We start from the raw sequence: 16,667 nt of genomic DNA on the forward strand, positions 1-16,667 counted from the left end.
AACTCCCCGGGCACCGCCTCCCCGGGCTGCGCCGGCCCGCGCGGCGGCCGGGCCGGGCCGGGCCGGGGGCCGATTAGTGCCCTGGGCAGAGCTCAGCCCCGCCCCCCGCGGCTCTCCTGGCCCCGCCCCTCGCCCCGGGGGGCCGGCAGGGGGCGCCCCAGGCCGCCGGGGTAGCGGCACGCGCAGGGCGCCCCGCCCCCCGCAGAGCTGAGGCGCTGCTGGGCCCGGCCGCCATGGCGGGCGCCCACCCGTCGCGGAGGAGGGTGTCGGGCCGGGCCGAGTCCCTGGTGCCCGCCCAGCTCCTGCGGAGCAACCTGCTGGGCGCCCTGGAGGAGAAGCGGCGGCTGCAGCTCAAGGTGCGGGGGGGCGAGAGGAGATTGGGGAATGGGGGGGAGGTGCGGGGCTGGGGGAGGGGCGGGTGGCGGTAGAGGAGGCTGTGGGGGCTGGAGGAGACTGGGGGAGGGGCGGGTGGTGGTAGAGGAGGCTGTGGGGCGGGGGAGAGAGGTGGGGGGCTGGAGGAGGGGCGGGTGGTGGTAGAGGAGGCTGTGGGGCTGGGGAGAGAGGTGGGGGGCTGGAGGAGGCTGGGGGAGGGGCGGGTGGTGGTAGAGGAGGCTGTGGGGCAGGGGAGAGAGGTGGGGGGCTGGAGGAGACTGGGGGAGGGGCGGGTGGTGGTGGAGGAGGCTGTGGGGCGGGGGAGAGAGGTGGGGGGCTGGAGGAGGGGCGGGTGGTGGTGGAGGAGGCTGTGGGGCGGGGGAGAGAGGTGGGGGGCTGGAGGAGGGGCGGGTGGTGGTAGAGGAGGCTGTGGGGTGGGGGAGAGAGGGGGGGGGCTGGAGGAGACTGGGGGAGGGGTGGGTGGTGGTAGAGGAGGCTGTGGGGCGGGGGAGAGAGGTGGGGGGCTGGAGGAGGGGCGGGTGGTGGTAGAGGAGGCTGTGGGGCGGGGGGGAGAGGTAGAGGGCTGGGGGAGGGGCGGGTGGTGGTAGAGGAGGCTGTGGGGCGGGGGGGAGAGGTGGGGGGCTGGAGTAGATTGGGGAATGCAGGGTGGGTGTGCATTGGGCAGTGGGGGAGGGGGAGGGGCGGGTGGTGGTAGAGGAGGCTGTGGGGAGGGGGGAGAGGTGCAGGGCTGGAGGAGGCTGGGGGGAGGAGCGGCTCACCACCTGTCACCCTGAGGCAGTGGCCCATCCCTGCATCCCTCTCCCCCCACTAGAGCTCCATCGCTGCACTCAGGCTTGTCCCCCCACACCCACACATAGATCCCGTAGATCACCTTATCTCCTCAGGCCCCTGGGTCTCTGCTGTCCCACACCCTGGCTGGCCCCACTCCCAGACAGCCCCTTGACTCCCTGCTGCATGGTACAGAAACAAGGCCCAGCTCATTTCTAACTCACTCCTCCATGGTGCCTGTGAGCCTTAGAGGGAGCTGGAGTCACCACTTTGGGTCTCCGAGTGGGGACCAGTAAGTTTTGCAGAGAGATGATAGATTCATAAATTCGTGCACCAGCTATTGCTAGGTCTCTTTCTGTGCAGTGCCATTTTGCTCCCACAGACACAGCTTTCTGAAACTGAATAATTTAGCCAAATGGGAGAAAGAGCCTGATTCTCTCCATTTTATGACCTTGTGCCGTCATTTACCCCTATGCAAGACAGTGTACAATGCTACCAGGCCAGACTAGCAGTGGATTGCACCCATCTTGCACAGGGATCAATGACTGCATGAGGGCTCCTGCATGAGGATGGTAATACAAATAAGTTGCAAGACAGTGGCAAATCAGCCCCTAAGGATTCCTTTCTGTTCCCACCTCTTCCCCACCTTTGCTGTGTGACCGTGGACATGTTACTTCTTTACAATGTAGTTGTTAGGCTAACTTCATCAATGTTTATGAAGTGCTCAAATACTCGAGTGCGCCACAGGAATGTCTCATAGTACACAGTTAAAAGCTATCAGTGCCAGGAAACAACAGCTTTTATGTAAACACATCTGGTTTTCTTTCCTGGCTAGAAGTTCCTGCTGCACAGGTTATTTTTTGTTGCCAAGCTATCAGAAAGAGCAGACAGGCGAGACATTACAGGTACAATAATATATTATCATCAATCTGCCTTTTGACTACTTGTAAGATACTTGCCTTTGGGATGCAGACTCTGTAGGTGAGGAGTAGCAGAGAAATTTCAGGGCTAAGCCAGCAGAAACAGCTGCTCTCCTGGATTCTGTATAGTTCATTTAAAAAGTGAGGATAGAGTTCCCAATACAGCTTTAATGACAAACAAATGTATACTTCAATAACAACCTGGCATGGGAGAATACACCTGTCTCTTTGGATCCTATAATAAAGCTAAATTGCTTTTAAGTCCAGATATGTTGCTGATCCTGAAAGAAATCAGTTATATGACCACCAGGACCAGGTTTATTCACTGATGAAGTAATTAGAGGCTGGTAGAACAAAGCTTGCTGTACAAATACATTTCTTATTTATGCCAATACTATAAATGATAAATTCTTCATACCTATCCCCTAACACCTAGAGCAAACCTGTGATATCAGATACAAGACATACTTTTAAAGTGCTGCTACCTGTTTCCCACCCTCACAGCCCTTTCTTCCTAAGTCCACTTACTCTCAGTGCCATGTCTGTCATTGTCAGCCACACATCAGTGTCATGGCTGAAGAGGACCTGAATCCATTGTTTTCGCAGCTTCATCCCCAACAAGAAAAAGATGAGCACTGTGATCTCACTTTATTGTGAATTAAGCAGCACCACTTGGATTTAAATCCAATGCATCGTGTATGCAGAGGGGGCAGGATGACTGCAGTATATGTTTTTAAAAAAAAAAAAGCAGCCTTTCAACTTACCCTTTTTGTTTGGTATGACAAGCGATAAATACAAACAGTTTAAAAAAAACAAACCCTTAACACACCGATTATTTCATAACCCAAACTGGAGAAGAAGTGTGTGACAGTAGTGGACATTTCCTTCTGCTATCACACCGTGGGACTGGGTTCGGTGATTCATTAAATCATTTCTTCTCTACCTTTACGGTAAGTGGTGATTTTTTCAGTTATGCACCAGAGGGAGCTGGCTTTGTCCTCAAGGAGATCAGACTTGGCATGAACTCAAATATGAAAGTAGCAGTTACTGTGATGCATTCACAATGGCGTAACAGTTGAAGATTTATGCTGCGATGGTCAGGGATAGCCCCTAGATGTCAGCCTGATCACCCTATTGAGCAGGTCTAATTCCATACCTGGTGTTTTATCCCCCCCCCCCCCCATTTTTCTTTCAGGTTTTTTTTGTTAAGCATCCATCCTAAGCTGTAGCCACTACACAGTTCTAGCAAATGTTTAATACAAAGGATACACAACCCACAGATAATGGACTGATGAACCTACCTGGTTAGATACTAATGCAATAAAAAATTAGCACTTGTCAAGAGTCCTTGCTTAGTACTAAATATGGGAGCAAATACAGGCACAGCTATCAATAAGCAACCCTGAAGGGAACGGGGAGATCCTTATTTTCAAAGTAGGAGACTGATTCTGTGACCTACATTCAATTATGACTGTTTCTGTTAAACCAAATGATTAGAGTATATTGAATACCTTGATGAATGAGCATAAGGACAGCCATACTGGGTCAGACCAAAGGTCCATCAAGCCCAGTATCGTGTCCTCTGACAGTGGCCAATGGCAGGTGCCCCAGAGGGAATGAACAGAACAGGTAACCATCAAGTGATCCATCCGCTATCATCCAATCCCAGCTTCCGGCAACCAGGCTAGGGACACCATCCCTGCCCATCCTGGCTAATAGCCATTGATGGACCTATCTTCCATGAATCTATCTAGCTCCCTTTTGAACCCCGTTATAGTACAGGCCTTCACAACACCCTCTGGCAAGGCGTTCCAGAGGTTGACAGTGCATTGCGTGAAAAAATACTTTCTTGTGTTTGTTTTAAACCTGCTACCTATTAATTTCATTTGGTGGCCCCTTGTTCTTGTATTATGAGGAGTAAATAACACTTCCTTATTTACTTTCTCTATATCACTCATGATTTTATAGACCTCTATCATATTCCCCCCTTAGTCACCTCTTTTCCAAGCCAAAAAGTCCGTCTTATTAATCTCTCCTCATACGGAAGCCGTTCCATATCCCTAATCATTTTTGTTGCCCTTTTCTAATTCCAGTATATCTTTTTTGAGATGGGGTGACCACATCTGCACTCAGTATTCAAGGTGTGGGCGTACCATGGATTTATATAGAGGATGCAGTAGTTATTGGTGCCATTATCAAACAGCTACACATTTAGCTCCAAAAGTCAGAGGCAAGGATTCTTATCCATGTGCATTTGTAAAACTCTCTCAGATTTATTTCTAAAATATTCCCAACCCGTATGGCCTTTGGGTGCTGCACAGTTAAAAGAACGACCACAACAACAAAGACAGAGCTAAGCATTCAATGCAACAATTGTTAGGGGAAATTCTGGGCACTCTTTGCTACTTGCGTCAGCTAATACACCAAGTACAACAGTTTTAGGTGCACCGTGTTAAGATTAAGCCTATTGCTGAAATCTTATATTAATTATATTAGCCACTAATCAATCTGATTAGCTGGCCCCAATTTTACTGAATATGATACTTGAGCAAAGCCAATTAAAAAATATCTAGGAGTCTTGTTTCTTCCCTGCATAACTGGGTCATGTGCATATAGGAAGAGAATAGACTCCTAAGCCAATGACTATTTTTAATGTTTCTTAGATTTAAGGAGTCAATTCATTCACTTAGTTAGTGATGGCCTGTGACAGTAGTGAGTATGGCACAGGGTGAGGTGAAATGCTAGTTTTCTGAAGTTGTGCACTGGGTATTCCCATATGACAGCCAATCCTATGTTTTTTTTACATAAGGTTACCATGAAAGACTGTTTCAGAACATATTAAAATACCACCTAGGAGAACCAGTCTCAGGTCTACTTCTCCTCTATCCCAGCTCCATTCTTCATATACTAGAGGTAGGTTAAGTAAAGCTCCTTGGGTGATACATTCGGTAAGCTTGGGCCTCCCACAGCGAAAGCTGTATTCTTGTGCAAACATCCCGGGTTCTATCTGCCCAACCATCCCTGTCGACCCTGGCTGATGTAGTGCAAGGCAGGCTTTAAGGGTCTAGTTAATTTAAGGCTTTAAAGAAAAGGACTAGAACCTTAAAATTAGGGCTGTCAAGCAATTAAAATAATTAATTGTGATTAATTGCATGATTAAAAAATTGTGATTAATTGTACTGTTAAACAATAGAATGCCATTTATTTATATTACAAATATTTGCACTGTAAAAATGATAAAAAAATCGTATTTTCAGTTCCTCATACAAGTACTGTAATGCAATCTCTTTATTGTGAAAATGCAGCTTACAAATGTAGATTTTTTTTTTTTGGTACAGAACTGCATTAAAAAAATTCAACTGTTAAACTTTAGAGCCTACAAGTCCACTCAGTTCTACTTCTTATTCAGCCCATCGCTAAGACAAACAAGTTTGTTTACATTTACGGGAGATAAAGCTGCCCACTTCTTGTTTACAGTGTCACCTGAAAGTGAGAACAGACCTTTGCATGACACTGTTGTAGGCTCTGAAGTTTTACAGTTGTATTTTTGAATGCAGTTTTTTTGGTTACATAATTCTACATTTGTAAGTTCAACTTTCATGATAGATATTGCATTACAGTATTAGTATTTTTCAGTTCATCTCATACAATTTTTTACAGTGCAAATATTTGTAATAAAATAAAGTGAGCACTGTACACTTTGTGTTCTGTGTTGTAATTGAAATCAATATTTGAAAATGTAGAAAACATCCAAAAATATTTAATAAATTTCAATTGGTATTCTGTTGTTTAACAGTGCGATTAAAACTTCAATTAATCACGAGTTAACTGAAATGAATCGACAGCCCTACTGGTGGGGTTAGTAACCCTGTCTCTAGGACTGTCCATGTTGTTCCAGTCTATTCAAGTAATGCCCCCAATCTGCAATTCTGAGTGAAGGTGGCAGGACAACATTCTCTGTAGAGTCTATCAGTACCAGAGGGAATAGTGCCCACCTCTGGCTGAGCTCTTGAACTTTCCAGTGCTCCCACCTCAGCATCTATGATCCAGCTTGGAAGCTCATCATACACCCATAGCATCTGATCAGTTATTTTTATATTCGTTTTTTTAAACTGAACCTTTGTAACAACCCCCCTTTTTCCTTTGTAGACCTCCAGCGGCACATTATATCAGATCCTCCAAGATTTAGCTTCTCTCCAAAAGCAAGGCTCCAGGTAAGCATTTCAGAAGAGCTCAAAGAAACCAGCTCATGTGGAAGTAAATTTTAATGCAGGAATGACAATGAATGTGTTAGGGTTAAAACGAACATTTAGTATAATTATTATAGAGAAATAGCTTAGTATTTCCCCCTGCTGAACACCTAGAGACCATGGGTTGGGTTACATTTTAATTTGAGTGTGAAAAATATTTTCCTCATTTAGATTTATCATCTGTATGTATCCTTCCTTGTTCTTCAGGTGCCACATGACTCTCTTTTGCAAGGAGGAATGGGTCTTTTCCTCCTCTTCAGTATCCCATACAAAACTGGATAGGTGGCAATGAGTACCAAGAAAGTTGGCAAACTCCTCCATTGAAATTTCTCTGATTTGCCTTGGACTTCAATTCCTTAGCAATTATTATGCTCTCTGAGAGCCCTGCCTAGCATTTAATTTAGCTGTATGGTTTCCAAATTCTGCTTTGAACAAAACATGTTTTTAGATGTAGGTATGTCACTGTGTGCCCTACTGGCCACTGGGTGGCACCTCCTTCAGGCAATTAGCTCCGCCTAGTTCAGCACCCCCTTTTTTCTCTTTCCTTGTTGCAGTTCTCCTCCCACTCTGAGTCACAGCATGGCTGCTTTGTGACTCAGCCCTCCGCCCAGATCACTGTTTTTCCCTCTTCGGGGGAGTGGGTGGGGGTCTTTCAAAGTCTTTTGCCACCAACAGGGTCATGCAATCCTCACACCCACTTCCCTGACTGGGTCAATGCCTCATGTTGTGCCACTGTAAAGCAGACAGTAGAGGGACCCAGGCCTGCCCTCTGCTCTGGGTTAGAGTCTGTGACCCTCAGCAAGCAATAAAGGTGTGTGTCTACATCAACTTTACTGCTCTCACTCACCATGCATCTTCTCCCTTACCTCTCTGCTGCTCCCCACAGGGTTGCTGCCCTCCTGGCTTTAATAGAAGCCCTGCCTGTTCCCTCACTATTGAGCATCCTTCTAATTAGCTCCCTCCACACAGCTAAATATCCCCAATTCACAGCTTAATTAGGTGATTGAACCCACCTGGCCTAATTCAGCTCTTGTAGGGTGGAGAGTACATCCCAGGACAAGATGCAGAAAAGGAGACAGTAGGAACATGCTGAAAACATCTCAGGCCTTTGCTTTCATTTTGTAATTGACTGCTGTTGTAGTCAAACTCATCAGGTGCATAAACTTCTACCAATCAAAACCACACCCCACAAGGTATAATTACGCTTCAAGATAAGAATCTTAAGATGTGGTCAGATAAGACCACCATATCAATAGTTAGATCCAAAATGGAGCTAGGTGATCGCTAATATAGGCAGGAAGTTTAAAAAAAAAAGTTAAAAATTGTGAGGGTCCATATGATGCAAGTAATCAAACATTGCCAGGTTATGAAATACACCATGTCTGGTCAGAAACCTTTTATCTGTACAGAAGAATGATGGAATTCAGACTATAGCTAACTTTCTTCACTCAGTGCTTTGTTACAGGAAATTAAGATTTTAGTGGTGTCACACAACATCCCAACGAGGCTCTTCCTGCAGTGGTATGTCACAATGGTGACACTGCCTGTGACGTACCTAGAAGACGTGACACAATCACAGTCTACAGAAGAGGTGGTCACTGAATGTCTTACGCTCCTCCTCAAACTGGGAACATACCTTTCAAAGACTTTTAAGGTGAAACTTACATTAAAATAGAAATGTTTAAGTTCCTATTCTAAATTAACCTTTTTTCAAAACTGAGTTTACAAATGCAAATAAGTGCTGGTTTATTCTCATCTTGCTGTGCATTTACGGGCCTCTCTCCTTGGACTCTAGAATGGTGTAGGGAAGGGAATGAAGACGACGCTTCTTATTTCAAACCTCTATCTTCCAAACTACACTGGCTTGTTTGGTGCGGCCACTGGTTACACCTTTGCAGACCATCACTGACTGCATTAACAAGCTGAAAACAGTACAGATTTCATTACCCTCTAAATTCTAGTTACCCAGCACAGCCTGCTCCATTGTTCTGAACAGAGCAAGTATAACACTTGTAAACAGGGAAGAGAAAATCAGATATGCTTCTTTTGGCACATTCCCTTAGTTGGGGGATAGGAATGTCATGACTGTATTTAATTAATTTGTAACGTAAGTCTGACAGTACTTCAGTGCAGTTATTTTATTTCACACACAGGTGAGCAGTAAGGGACTGGGTGACAATCTACATACCCTTGTTCCAGAACTTCTAATCCCAGCAGAAACAATTAACTACTTGTTCAAGGCAAGAGAATTTATGAGTCCGGAAGCATTTCTGAAAATGTATAACAATCCTTTACAGCCTGCCATGGCTTCAGGTACTTCTGCAGTTTTACAAGACAATTGGTTGGGATGAATTGTTAGGGGGCAGGATTAGCGTTTTGTATTATCTCTGGAACCAAACTTCTGGCTCACATAATGCTGAAAGTCTAGGGATGCTAACAGTTAGTGGAACGTGGAGAGTCTGACTGTAATTGAGTGAGTGTACCTATTAACAAGAGATTCCTTCCCTGTTAAGAACCCTTCTAAATACATAGGGGTATGAGTCACGGTTGCCTTTTAAAGTTATTCCATGAAGTCACCCCCTCATCTGAAAAGATTTAATATTGTCCTTTCACAAATGCAGTAATGAGCTTTTCATTCCAGCTGCAGCATGCGATTGTGGGCCTGAGGCGCACAAGATTAGAATCTTGGCCTGATGCTTAGTCTTACTGGTACCACTCTCTCCTCCACTTCTAGGGGCTCAATAGGAGTGGGGATTTAATGCTTTTGATTAGACCCTCCAGCTGTGCATATGAAGGGGGAGGAGGAAAAAGGCAAAACACAGAAGTAAAGGTGCTTTCACAAGAACTGTTGCCCACTTTGTTCATGCAGGTCCCTGCAGTTGTGCCCATGCTGCTTGGGAGGGGCAGAGCTACAGTGTAGACAGGAAAGGTTATTAGGCATGCAAGCTGCTTTCCTGAAAGGAAGCTCAAGGCCTTTTCTGCTCTATGTGGGGAGCAGTTAGGTTCAGGAGTAAGACTTCCCCCATATTAGAATAAGCTTGTTTTCAATCTGGCAAACAAAGCCATTCTGAAATGCATAATTTCTATCCCCCTACAGTACTAGAGGGTTGCAGGACTGAAGTGTAACCTGCAAGGCCTTTAAGAGATAGCATGTGCCCCCAATTAACCCTAAGGGCTAGTCTGATATTTTGACTAATATGGGCTAGTTGGAGAGTTGTAGGATGTAGAGGTTAAAGAAATCACTTTCAGCTGCTTGTATGAATATTGGCTCAATTCCATTTCAGTGATTAAGGCTTTCATCTTTTCTTCCTCACAGAAACAGTGTGGCCTACCCCTTGTCACTTGTATCCATGATACACCTGACTAAAGTACTTCCTCCTTAGCATTGTGTCATGTTTTCATCATTTACAAAACACCCTTGAATTCTATGTGTAACAAAGCCACCAAACTACCATGGATGCTGGTCGTTTAGAGACAATGCACTTCTAAGATGACATCCTTCCTGGAGACCAGTGGAAGTATGGAGGAGCTTTTATGCAGTAGGAGAGGGTTGGGAAGAGGGCTTCAATGTAAGTGGTATGTAATCTGCTGTATAAAATGTGAATAAATAGACTTTCAAGGACAGTGTGAAACTATGGAATATGACTGTCACTGTGCATGAGTTATACCAAAAAAGTCAGAGGCAGGGTCAAATAGATGACTATTGTACAAATATAATAGAGAAGATTGAAAAAATTGGGTTTGTTTAGTTTGGAAAAAGATTAAGGGGGGATATAACACTTTTCATGTATGTAAAAATCATTTCTTTTAACCTGAGTATAGGACAAGAAGCAATTGGCTTAAATTGCAGCTAGGGAGGTTTAGGCTGGACATTAGGTTAAGCACTGGAATAACTTGCCTAGGGAAGTTGTGGACTCTCCATCACTGGAGATTTTTAAGAGCAGGTTGGACAAACACCTGTCAGGGATGGTCTAGATAATACTTAGTCCTGCCATGAATGCAGGGGACTGGACTAGAGACCTCTTGAGATCCCTTCCAGTCCTTTGATTCTCTCTCTTGCATAGTCTATGAAAGATACACCAGTTGAGCTCTGAGCCATACTTTCCCTGGTTGAGTAATTAACAGGCACCAGGCCTCAGATGTAGTCACTTTAAAGAGTAGCAGTTAAAGCTCAGCATTGAAGTCCTATTGTGTTTTCAATGGATCACAAAGATGTAAGGAGAAGTTAGTTATATTTGGATACTGGAATAAATAGGCCTTCAAATGACAAAAGACAGAATCTTTTAATTTTATAAATGCTCACTCAACTGATGAATCCAAACAGATGTTCAAAATTCTTTCAAAATTCAACCAATTTAAATGAAAGCATAAACATTTCCATCGTTTCACCTTGAAACAGTTATGAATTTCACATAAAAAGCAGGTATGGTTAATACAAATAACTATGACATACAGATAATGGTCAGTACTTAAAGTAGCAATAAAATGATTAAAGATACAGTAAGTTTCTTTCTACGATGCGACAGTCCTTCAAGGCACTGAAATACATCCACAGTTTTGACAGGTGACTGATAACCAGCAGTCACCACCAGCACTCTGGCATTTTTTGGTTCATACTTTAACAAAAGTCTGCAGCAAGTCAGTGAGGGACAGTCTCTTGCAAGGCATCTCCTTTTTAATATAATGTCTAAGAACTAGGAACAAAAGTAACAGTGACATTAAGTAGGTTATTTCCATACATGCACTTTAAATAGTAAGCGATGCACTGCTTTTTATTCTTTTGGGATTTCTGCTAATGCCATGGGTATTAGCAGCAATTAAGCTTCCTATGTAAAATTTCCACAGTAATCAACTCTTCCCATTCAGAATTTTTTAAACCACTGTCAAGACACAGATCATTAAACTTCTTCTGTATGGTTAAATTGCCTTACATGTAAGTAGAGCCTTCAGACAGTTCCGCCATATCTTCAAAAAAGCTTTTCACTGTTAGGTCTTGATTTGCTACTTTTCCATGTGGACAGAAAGGTTTTTTAAAAAGTTTTGGAGTATTTGGTTTCTTTTACAGAGCAGTGCTTTCTGTATCATTGTCAACATTAAGCACGAGATGGTTGTGCAATTCCTTGCTTGCAGACTCCGTAGGAAGCTCTGAAGAGAGGCGCCTAAGTGGTTCTTGAACATTGGAATTGGAGTCTACAAAAAAAAGCAGAAAAAATGTAAAGTGTATCGTGTCTGGCCAGTCATTGGATCTCAGGTGTATTTCCTTATAAACACAGGGAAAGGGACAGATCCAGGTAGGACAACAGTTTAACAGGTTTTGCAAGTTCAGGGCCTGCATATGCCCACACAAGCCACTTCAGAAAAATGGAATGAGGTTTGGGTAGCTCCTCCCAGCCATCCCTGTCATTGTCACCTGCCTGACAGAAACAAGCTAAAAAAAGAACTGAACATTTCAGTGTCAAATTACACTGCCTTGTAAGATTCCCAGCTTCTGCTGTAGACACCCACTCTGGAGGAAACAAGAATAAATTTTGCATCTATGAAGAGTATTAGTCAAATATCTCCCCATTACTTGTTAAGTAACAAACATGTATAATATCCAGGGGAGGTGTCTATTACAGGTAGAAGAAGAAGAAACTATTTAAAATCAACACAAATGGTCCCAAGAAAGGGCTGGGTTCAGCTTCTTTCCCCTTGCCAGGTAGGGAACATCTTGTAGTTTGTTTGCTCTCAATGATGGGAGAGTATTGTTCTGGCCCTTTCTGGTAGAGGTATCTAGAAAGTGACAGAGGGGATCTCAATCTTGCAGTTCTGGTGGTGTTAGGAACAGGGCAGAAAGCCAGGAAGAACAGCTAACCATTTGAATGAAAGCATTCACCTCAGTGTTTCGGAAAGTAACCAAGTGTTCATAATATGCCACATACACTTCAGCTTCTCAAGACACAGATCAGTTATTTATTCCTCTGGCTCAAGCTGGCATGGAGAGGCAATTTTAAACCCCCTTGAAGAGCTCAAAGATATCAAACACTAAGCCTCAAACAGAAACAATGGGTAAGTATTACTCGTTTTACATGGAAGATCTGGGCCCAGGGATTGTCAGTGGCAGAGGTGGAATTAGAATTCAGGAGGATAACTCTTGCTCCTTCCCCACTTTAGCAACAAATCAAATTTATGTAAATCTTTGCTCAAGGATATTAGGAAAAAATGGCCTGGAAAATCCAGGTTACTGCAGTGATGTTGCTGTCTTTGTAGGTGGCACTGGAGTCCCTGAATCAATACCTCAAAGGTCCTATGCTGATAGCTTTTTGCAGAACGCTTAATCAGGTCCTTACCACATGAAGTCATAAGATCCCATGGCCATTTTTGTAATAGGATTCCAATTTACATAACTTTCAGCTTACTTACATTCACAGTGTAGATTCAACCAGTAAGTGATGCATTTTCTTCTCTAATTTTTGTACTATGGTGTTGTGTGAAAAAACTCAACACACAAACCATCCATAAAGTGGCTGAATTTCAGTGATAAGTGAAATTGTACCTTTTTAATCCTTAATTCCAAAGCTCCTAAACTGTTAGGAATAAGGATAATAAAGGTACAATAAAAACCTTCCAGATTTTAGAACAAGCAGCATGGTAAACATATGTATTTTGGTGAACCACCACTAAAAAGAAAAGTTAAGATTTCTTCTTGTTTCCAGGGTAGAGCAAAACTAATTTTTGTTTAATACTGAAATAAAGAGATTACAATTTTAAGAACTTTTAAAAAAGTATTAAAGGAACTTTGAAGACTTACTAACTCATACACAACGTTCTTATACTCATCACCACAAGCATTACATACTAGACTCAAATGTCAGTAAAAAGACATAGTGGATGATGTAATTTTTTATATTAGACCAACTTCTGCTGGTGAAAGAGAAGCTTTTAAGCTACACAGAGCTCTTCTTTCCCACATCTGAGGAAGAGCTCTGTGTAGCTTGAAAGCGTCTTTCACCAATAAAAGTTGGTTCAATGAAAGATACTACCTAACCCATCTTGTCTCTCATATCCTGGAACCAATATGTTTGCAACACTACAAGTTACAATTAAAGACATTCCAAATCCATCTCAGTTTTTTATACCTTTTAAAATTCAGACTGCAGGGATGAACAAAGTTTTTTTAAAATGGCAGGAGCCTTGGAAGCTTTTACACACTTAGCATCTTACACTTTCTACTTTTTTTTGGAGAATCATGTTAGACTGTGTCAACCTCCAGGGGAAGGCATGGGACAGGAGTGGCTCCTCATCACTATTTCATTGTGACGGATGGACTAGAAAAGGGAGGGTGACAGGAGGATAACGGGGTAAGACTTTTTTTGGTCTACAATAGTAAAAAGGCACAGGTTCTTCAAATACAACACAGAATAGAGATAAAACCCATTTTTATGGTTCCCATTAAATAAAAAAGTAAAATAAGACATGAGAAATTAGTGATGCAAAACATGAACTACATTCTAGTCTTGAATGCATTTAGTATTTGTTAAATTTAGGGCAAGCATAAAATAGAAGAGCCATTCTTTTTGCATGCTATATTAATCGGAATGCAAGCAAGCAGTGTTACGGTGACAGGTTAGTAGTGGGCATTAGTGCACATTCAGTCATGAACTAGCAATGTCTTTGGCCAATCAAATGCCTTTTCCTTACCATTAAACTTTCCAATTTCAGTTCACATTGAATAATGCAGGTCAAACATCTAGATTGTTTAATAAAATGTTCAATTAGCATTTAGAGCTAATTACTTTACAACCATTAACAAGATTTGAAGAGTTACTCAAATCTAAAGCATGACTAAGGAGTTGGTATAACAAAACACCCTGCAAGCTTTTCAGGGGTTACAGTTCAAATGTTAGACATTTATTGCTAGTTTTAATTCGGAGTCCCATAGTTTCAGCTTGTGAGTCTGATTTTCCCTAGTATGCTATTTGTTAAGCATAAAGTTAAGAGAGCCAATATACACATGGATCAGTTAAAAATATTTAACAAAAAGGAGCCAATTTATGAAAGCTACAGCAGCCCAGTGGTCTTTAAAATAAGTGCTTTTAAGGTGCAGCTGTAATAAGAGTAACTGTTCTGTAACTTTTAAGTAGTATGATGTCTGGTGTTAGGTTAAGGATGAAATTTTTATCTTCCACCATAGTCTGTATGATTGTCTCTTTAGTTTCCAAACAGTGGATGATCCTATCCTAGTGTGGCTTGCAAGTGGTAAACCTGAGCATTGACATTCAGCTTTTTCTCCAAATTCCCTAGCTTCCAGGAGATTTGAATATTTTCTGAACGTTTGTTAGATTTAATATAGAATCCAATAATACAAACACTCCTGCTTTTCCCTAGTCATGTAATAATGCCAGTAAAGTTTTGTACTATTGCTTACATCAGCCACTATCTGGCTGGTTTGCTAAAGCTTGCTCACTAAAGATTAAATTACTTTAGTGCTTGTGGCCTTAAACTTTTCCAGTCTGACACTGTACAAATGGCATCATTTGAGATACAGTTGGCAGAGTCAGTCCCTGGATATATTAAGAAAATATATGGATCAAATAAAACACTTTAGTTCTGCTTTAAGTGGCTTCTTTTACTAAACAAATGGAATTTCCCAGCACAGCCTTGCAGGAGTGTTGTATGGTTACTGATATAGCCACACCTCCCAGCTGTGCAGATCGCTGTACTCTGTTGTGACTGCCTCATTCGAAAAATCATTTAATGTTACAACAGATACGTAAATTCCTGTATTCTGAATGGCTATTATCCAAAGAGGAGGGATTTGCCTAATTACATGGCTATTCCTAAATAACCCTCCGGGATTGACCTGACTAATAAAACTCAGTTTTTAGCTGTTTGCCAGCAACAAAGCCAGTACCTCAGATAAAGCAGGAAACTCCATGTATATGGAAAAATACACCGAAGCCCAAACAAAATGAGGTAGTCAAACTGCGGAAACCAACGTTTGGGAAAGGAGGCTCAGCCCTTCCTCCCTGCCCTACATTACCCCCAGAATAACTCACTGTCAAGCATGCTGCAAGAATCCCAGCCCTCAGCACTATTTTCCTAGCTCAATTTGGAAACAGAATTTTCCTGTTATTCTGGAGAGATTCATGTAGCTGACCTGTGAAGAGCAGGAGTGAGATGGAAGAGGACAAAAGATTAAAGCCCTTTTTAAAGCGGTTCACTTTTCAGCAGTTTGACAGCCAGTTTAGTGGTGGTTTCATTTAGAAATTGCAATTACAATTAAGCTTCTCAGTACAATATTAATTTAAGTGCATTGTCTATAAATCCTGTAATAACCACCTCCTGGGGTAATTAACTCAGGTATAAAGAAAGAGGAGTACTTGTGGCACCTTAGAGACTAACAAATTTATTTGGGCGTAACCCACCATAAATTGTTGCCTCAAAACAGATAGCACCTGTAAGCAAGTTTCTAAACAACCTATTCTTTGGACAGCTTGTAGTTGAATAGAGACCTGCTGCACCATTAAGGAGGCTAGAGAGCTTACAGAATGCAAATACAAACATGCCAGAATGCAAGGAGATGCTGCCAGTAGCTTTTCTGCATTGGGGTTTAGTTCATGAACAGTGTGCGCTTTATATGAGTAAGTTTCAAGCAGTTAAAATATAAATAATCAAAATCCTAGTGTAAAAGCTGCATTAGAAACAAAATATGAGTGGCAAAGTTTGCCTGTGCTAACTCCCAACTCTTCAGTTTGGCAAAAGTTAACCAAAGAGGGGAACAGACATTTCAAATGGGCACTATGTCACTTTAGACTCCAGAAGTGGCAGTTCTGGTAACTGTTAATTATTTGCACGGTTTTACAAGGTACACTTTAAGGAGGATTCTTTTAAAAAAAAGCTTGCAAGTGAATATCAAAATGAAATGTGGGTCCTAATGTCTGTTACAAACTGGACGGCATGTGTAATAATGAGACACTCTGCAAATTTGACAAACGCACACATTTTAAAGCGCATGAACAAAATAAAGCTACAGATAAAAATAGCTGCGCAGGAGCATTTGTAGCTATATTGCAGGGTTTTGATCAGTACAAACCTTATTCGCAGTAACCTTCCCCACCTGTGAAGGCATCATGGGGTAGAGCTATTAGGTAACAGAATATAATTCGCATTCCAAACAAAATTAGTCTTTATTCTAGATAGCTGAAGTGTCATTGGAAAGGATTTTAAACCATTAACAAATAAGCAGATTTTTAGTCTTTTATGTTCATTACCTTTCCTTTTTAAAGTATCTAAAAAAGTCAGACTTAGCAGGAAGACATTTCAAAGGTGCTGGGTTTTGTGACTGATGGTTACA

The 16,667-nt window shown here is 42.4% G+C and overlaps 2 protein-coding genes across 7 annotated transcripts in view; one reads left to right on the top strand and one right to left on the bottom strand.

Moving 5' to 3' along the window:
* The first annotated feature begins 67 nt into the window (after window positions 1-67).
* Window positions 68-9,955, top strand: TEX47 (testis expressed 47). 2 transcript variants are annotated; one of them, XM_044981044.1, is made up of 7 exons: window positions 127-356; window positions 1,997-2,066; window positions 4,891-4,994; window positions 6,231-6,295; window positions 7,784-7,985; window positions 8,485-8,644; window positions 9,648-9,955. In XM_044981044.1, the coding sequence occupies exons 1-7, from the start codon at window positions 234-236 to the stop codon at window positions 9,683-9,685; spliced, it is 762 nt and encodes a 253-aa protein (XP_044836979.1). In that variant the 5' UTR covers window positions 127-233; the 3' UTR covers window positions 9,686-9,955. The 2 variants fall into 2 exon arrangements, 1 of the variants encoding a protein (XP_044836979.1); XR_006572604.1 differs by lacking the exon at window positions 8,485-8,644 and having other exon boundaries at window positions 68-356; window positions 7,797-7,985.
* Window positions 9,956-10,595: 640 nt separating this feature from the next.
* ARHGAP17 (Rho GTPase activating protein 17) overlaps window positions 10,596-16,667 on the bottom strand; it is a 65,625-nt gene continuing 59,553 nt past the window's right edge. For 2 of the 5 annotated variants that reach the window (XM_044981019.1, XM_044981016.1), the window contains one exon: window positions 10,596-11,521. In XM_044981019.1, coding sequence (XP_044836954.1) covers window positions 11,391-11,521 — 131 coding nt within the window. In that variant the 3' untranslated portion in view covers window positions 10,596-11,390. Of the gene's footprint in view, window positions 11,522-14,011; window positions 14,061-16,406; window positions 16,431-16,667 lie in introns of all 5 variants that reach the window. The other 3 variants (XR_006572602.1, XM_044981018.1, XM_044981017.1) reach the window with 3 other exon arrangements.

This window comes from Mauremys mutica, chromosome 11 (genome assembly GCF_020497125.1).
Source record: "Mauremys mutica isolate MM-2020 ecotype Southern chromosome 11, ASM2049712v1, whole genome shotgun sequence".
Taxonomy (NCBI): Eukaryota; Metazoa; Chordata; order Testudines; family Geoemydidae; genus Mauremys; species Mauremys mutica.

Excerpts from the sequence above, each read along its gene's own strand:
- TEX47 (XM_044981044.1), top strand. The coding sequence starts at position 234 with ATGGCGGGCGCCCACCCGTCGCGGAGGAGGGTGTCGGGCCGGGCCGAG. Across the intron at positions 6,296-7,783 it reads CTCCAAAAGCAAGGCTCCAG|TGCTTTGTTACAGGAAATTA; the intron begins GTAAGCATTTCA and ends TTCTTCACTCAG. Across the intron at positions 8,645-9,647 it reads ACAGCCTGCCATGGCTTCAG|AAACAGTGTGGCCTACCCCT; the intron begins GTACTTCTGCAG and ends TCTTCCTCACAG.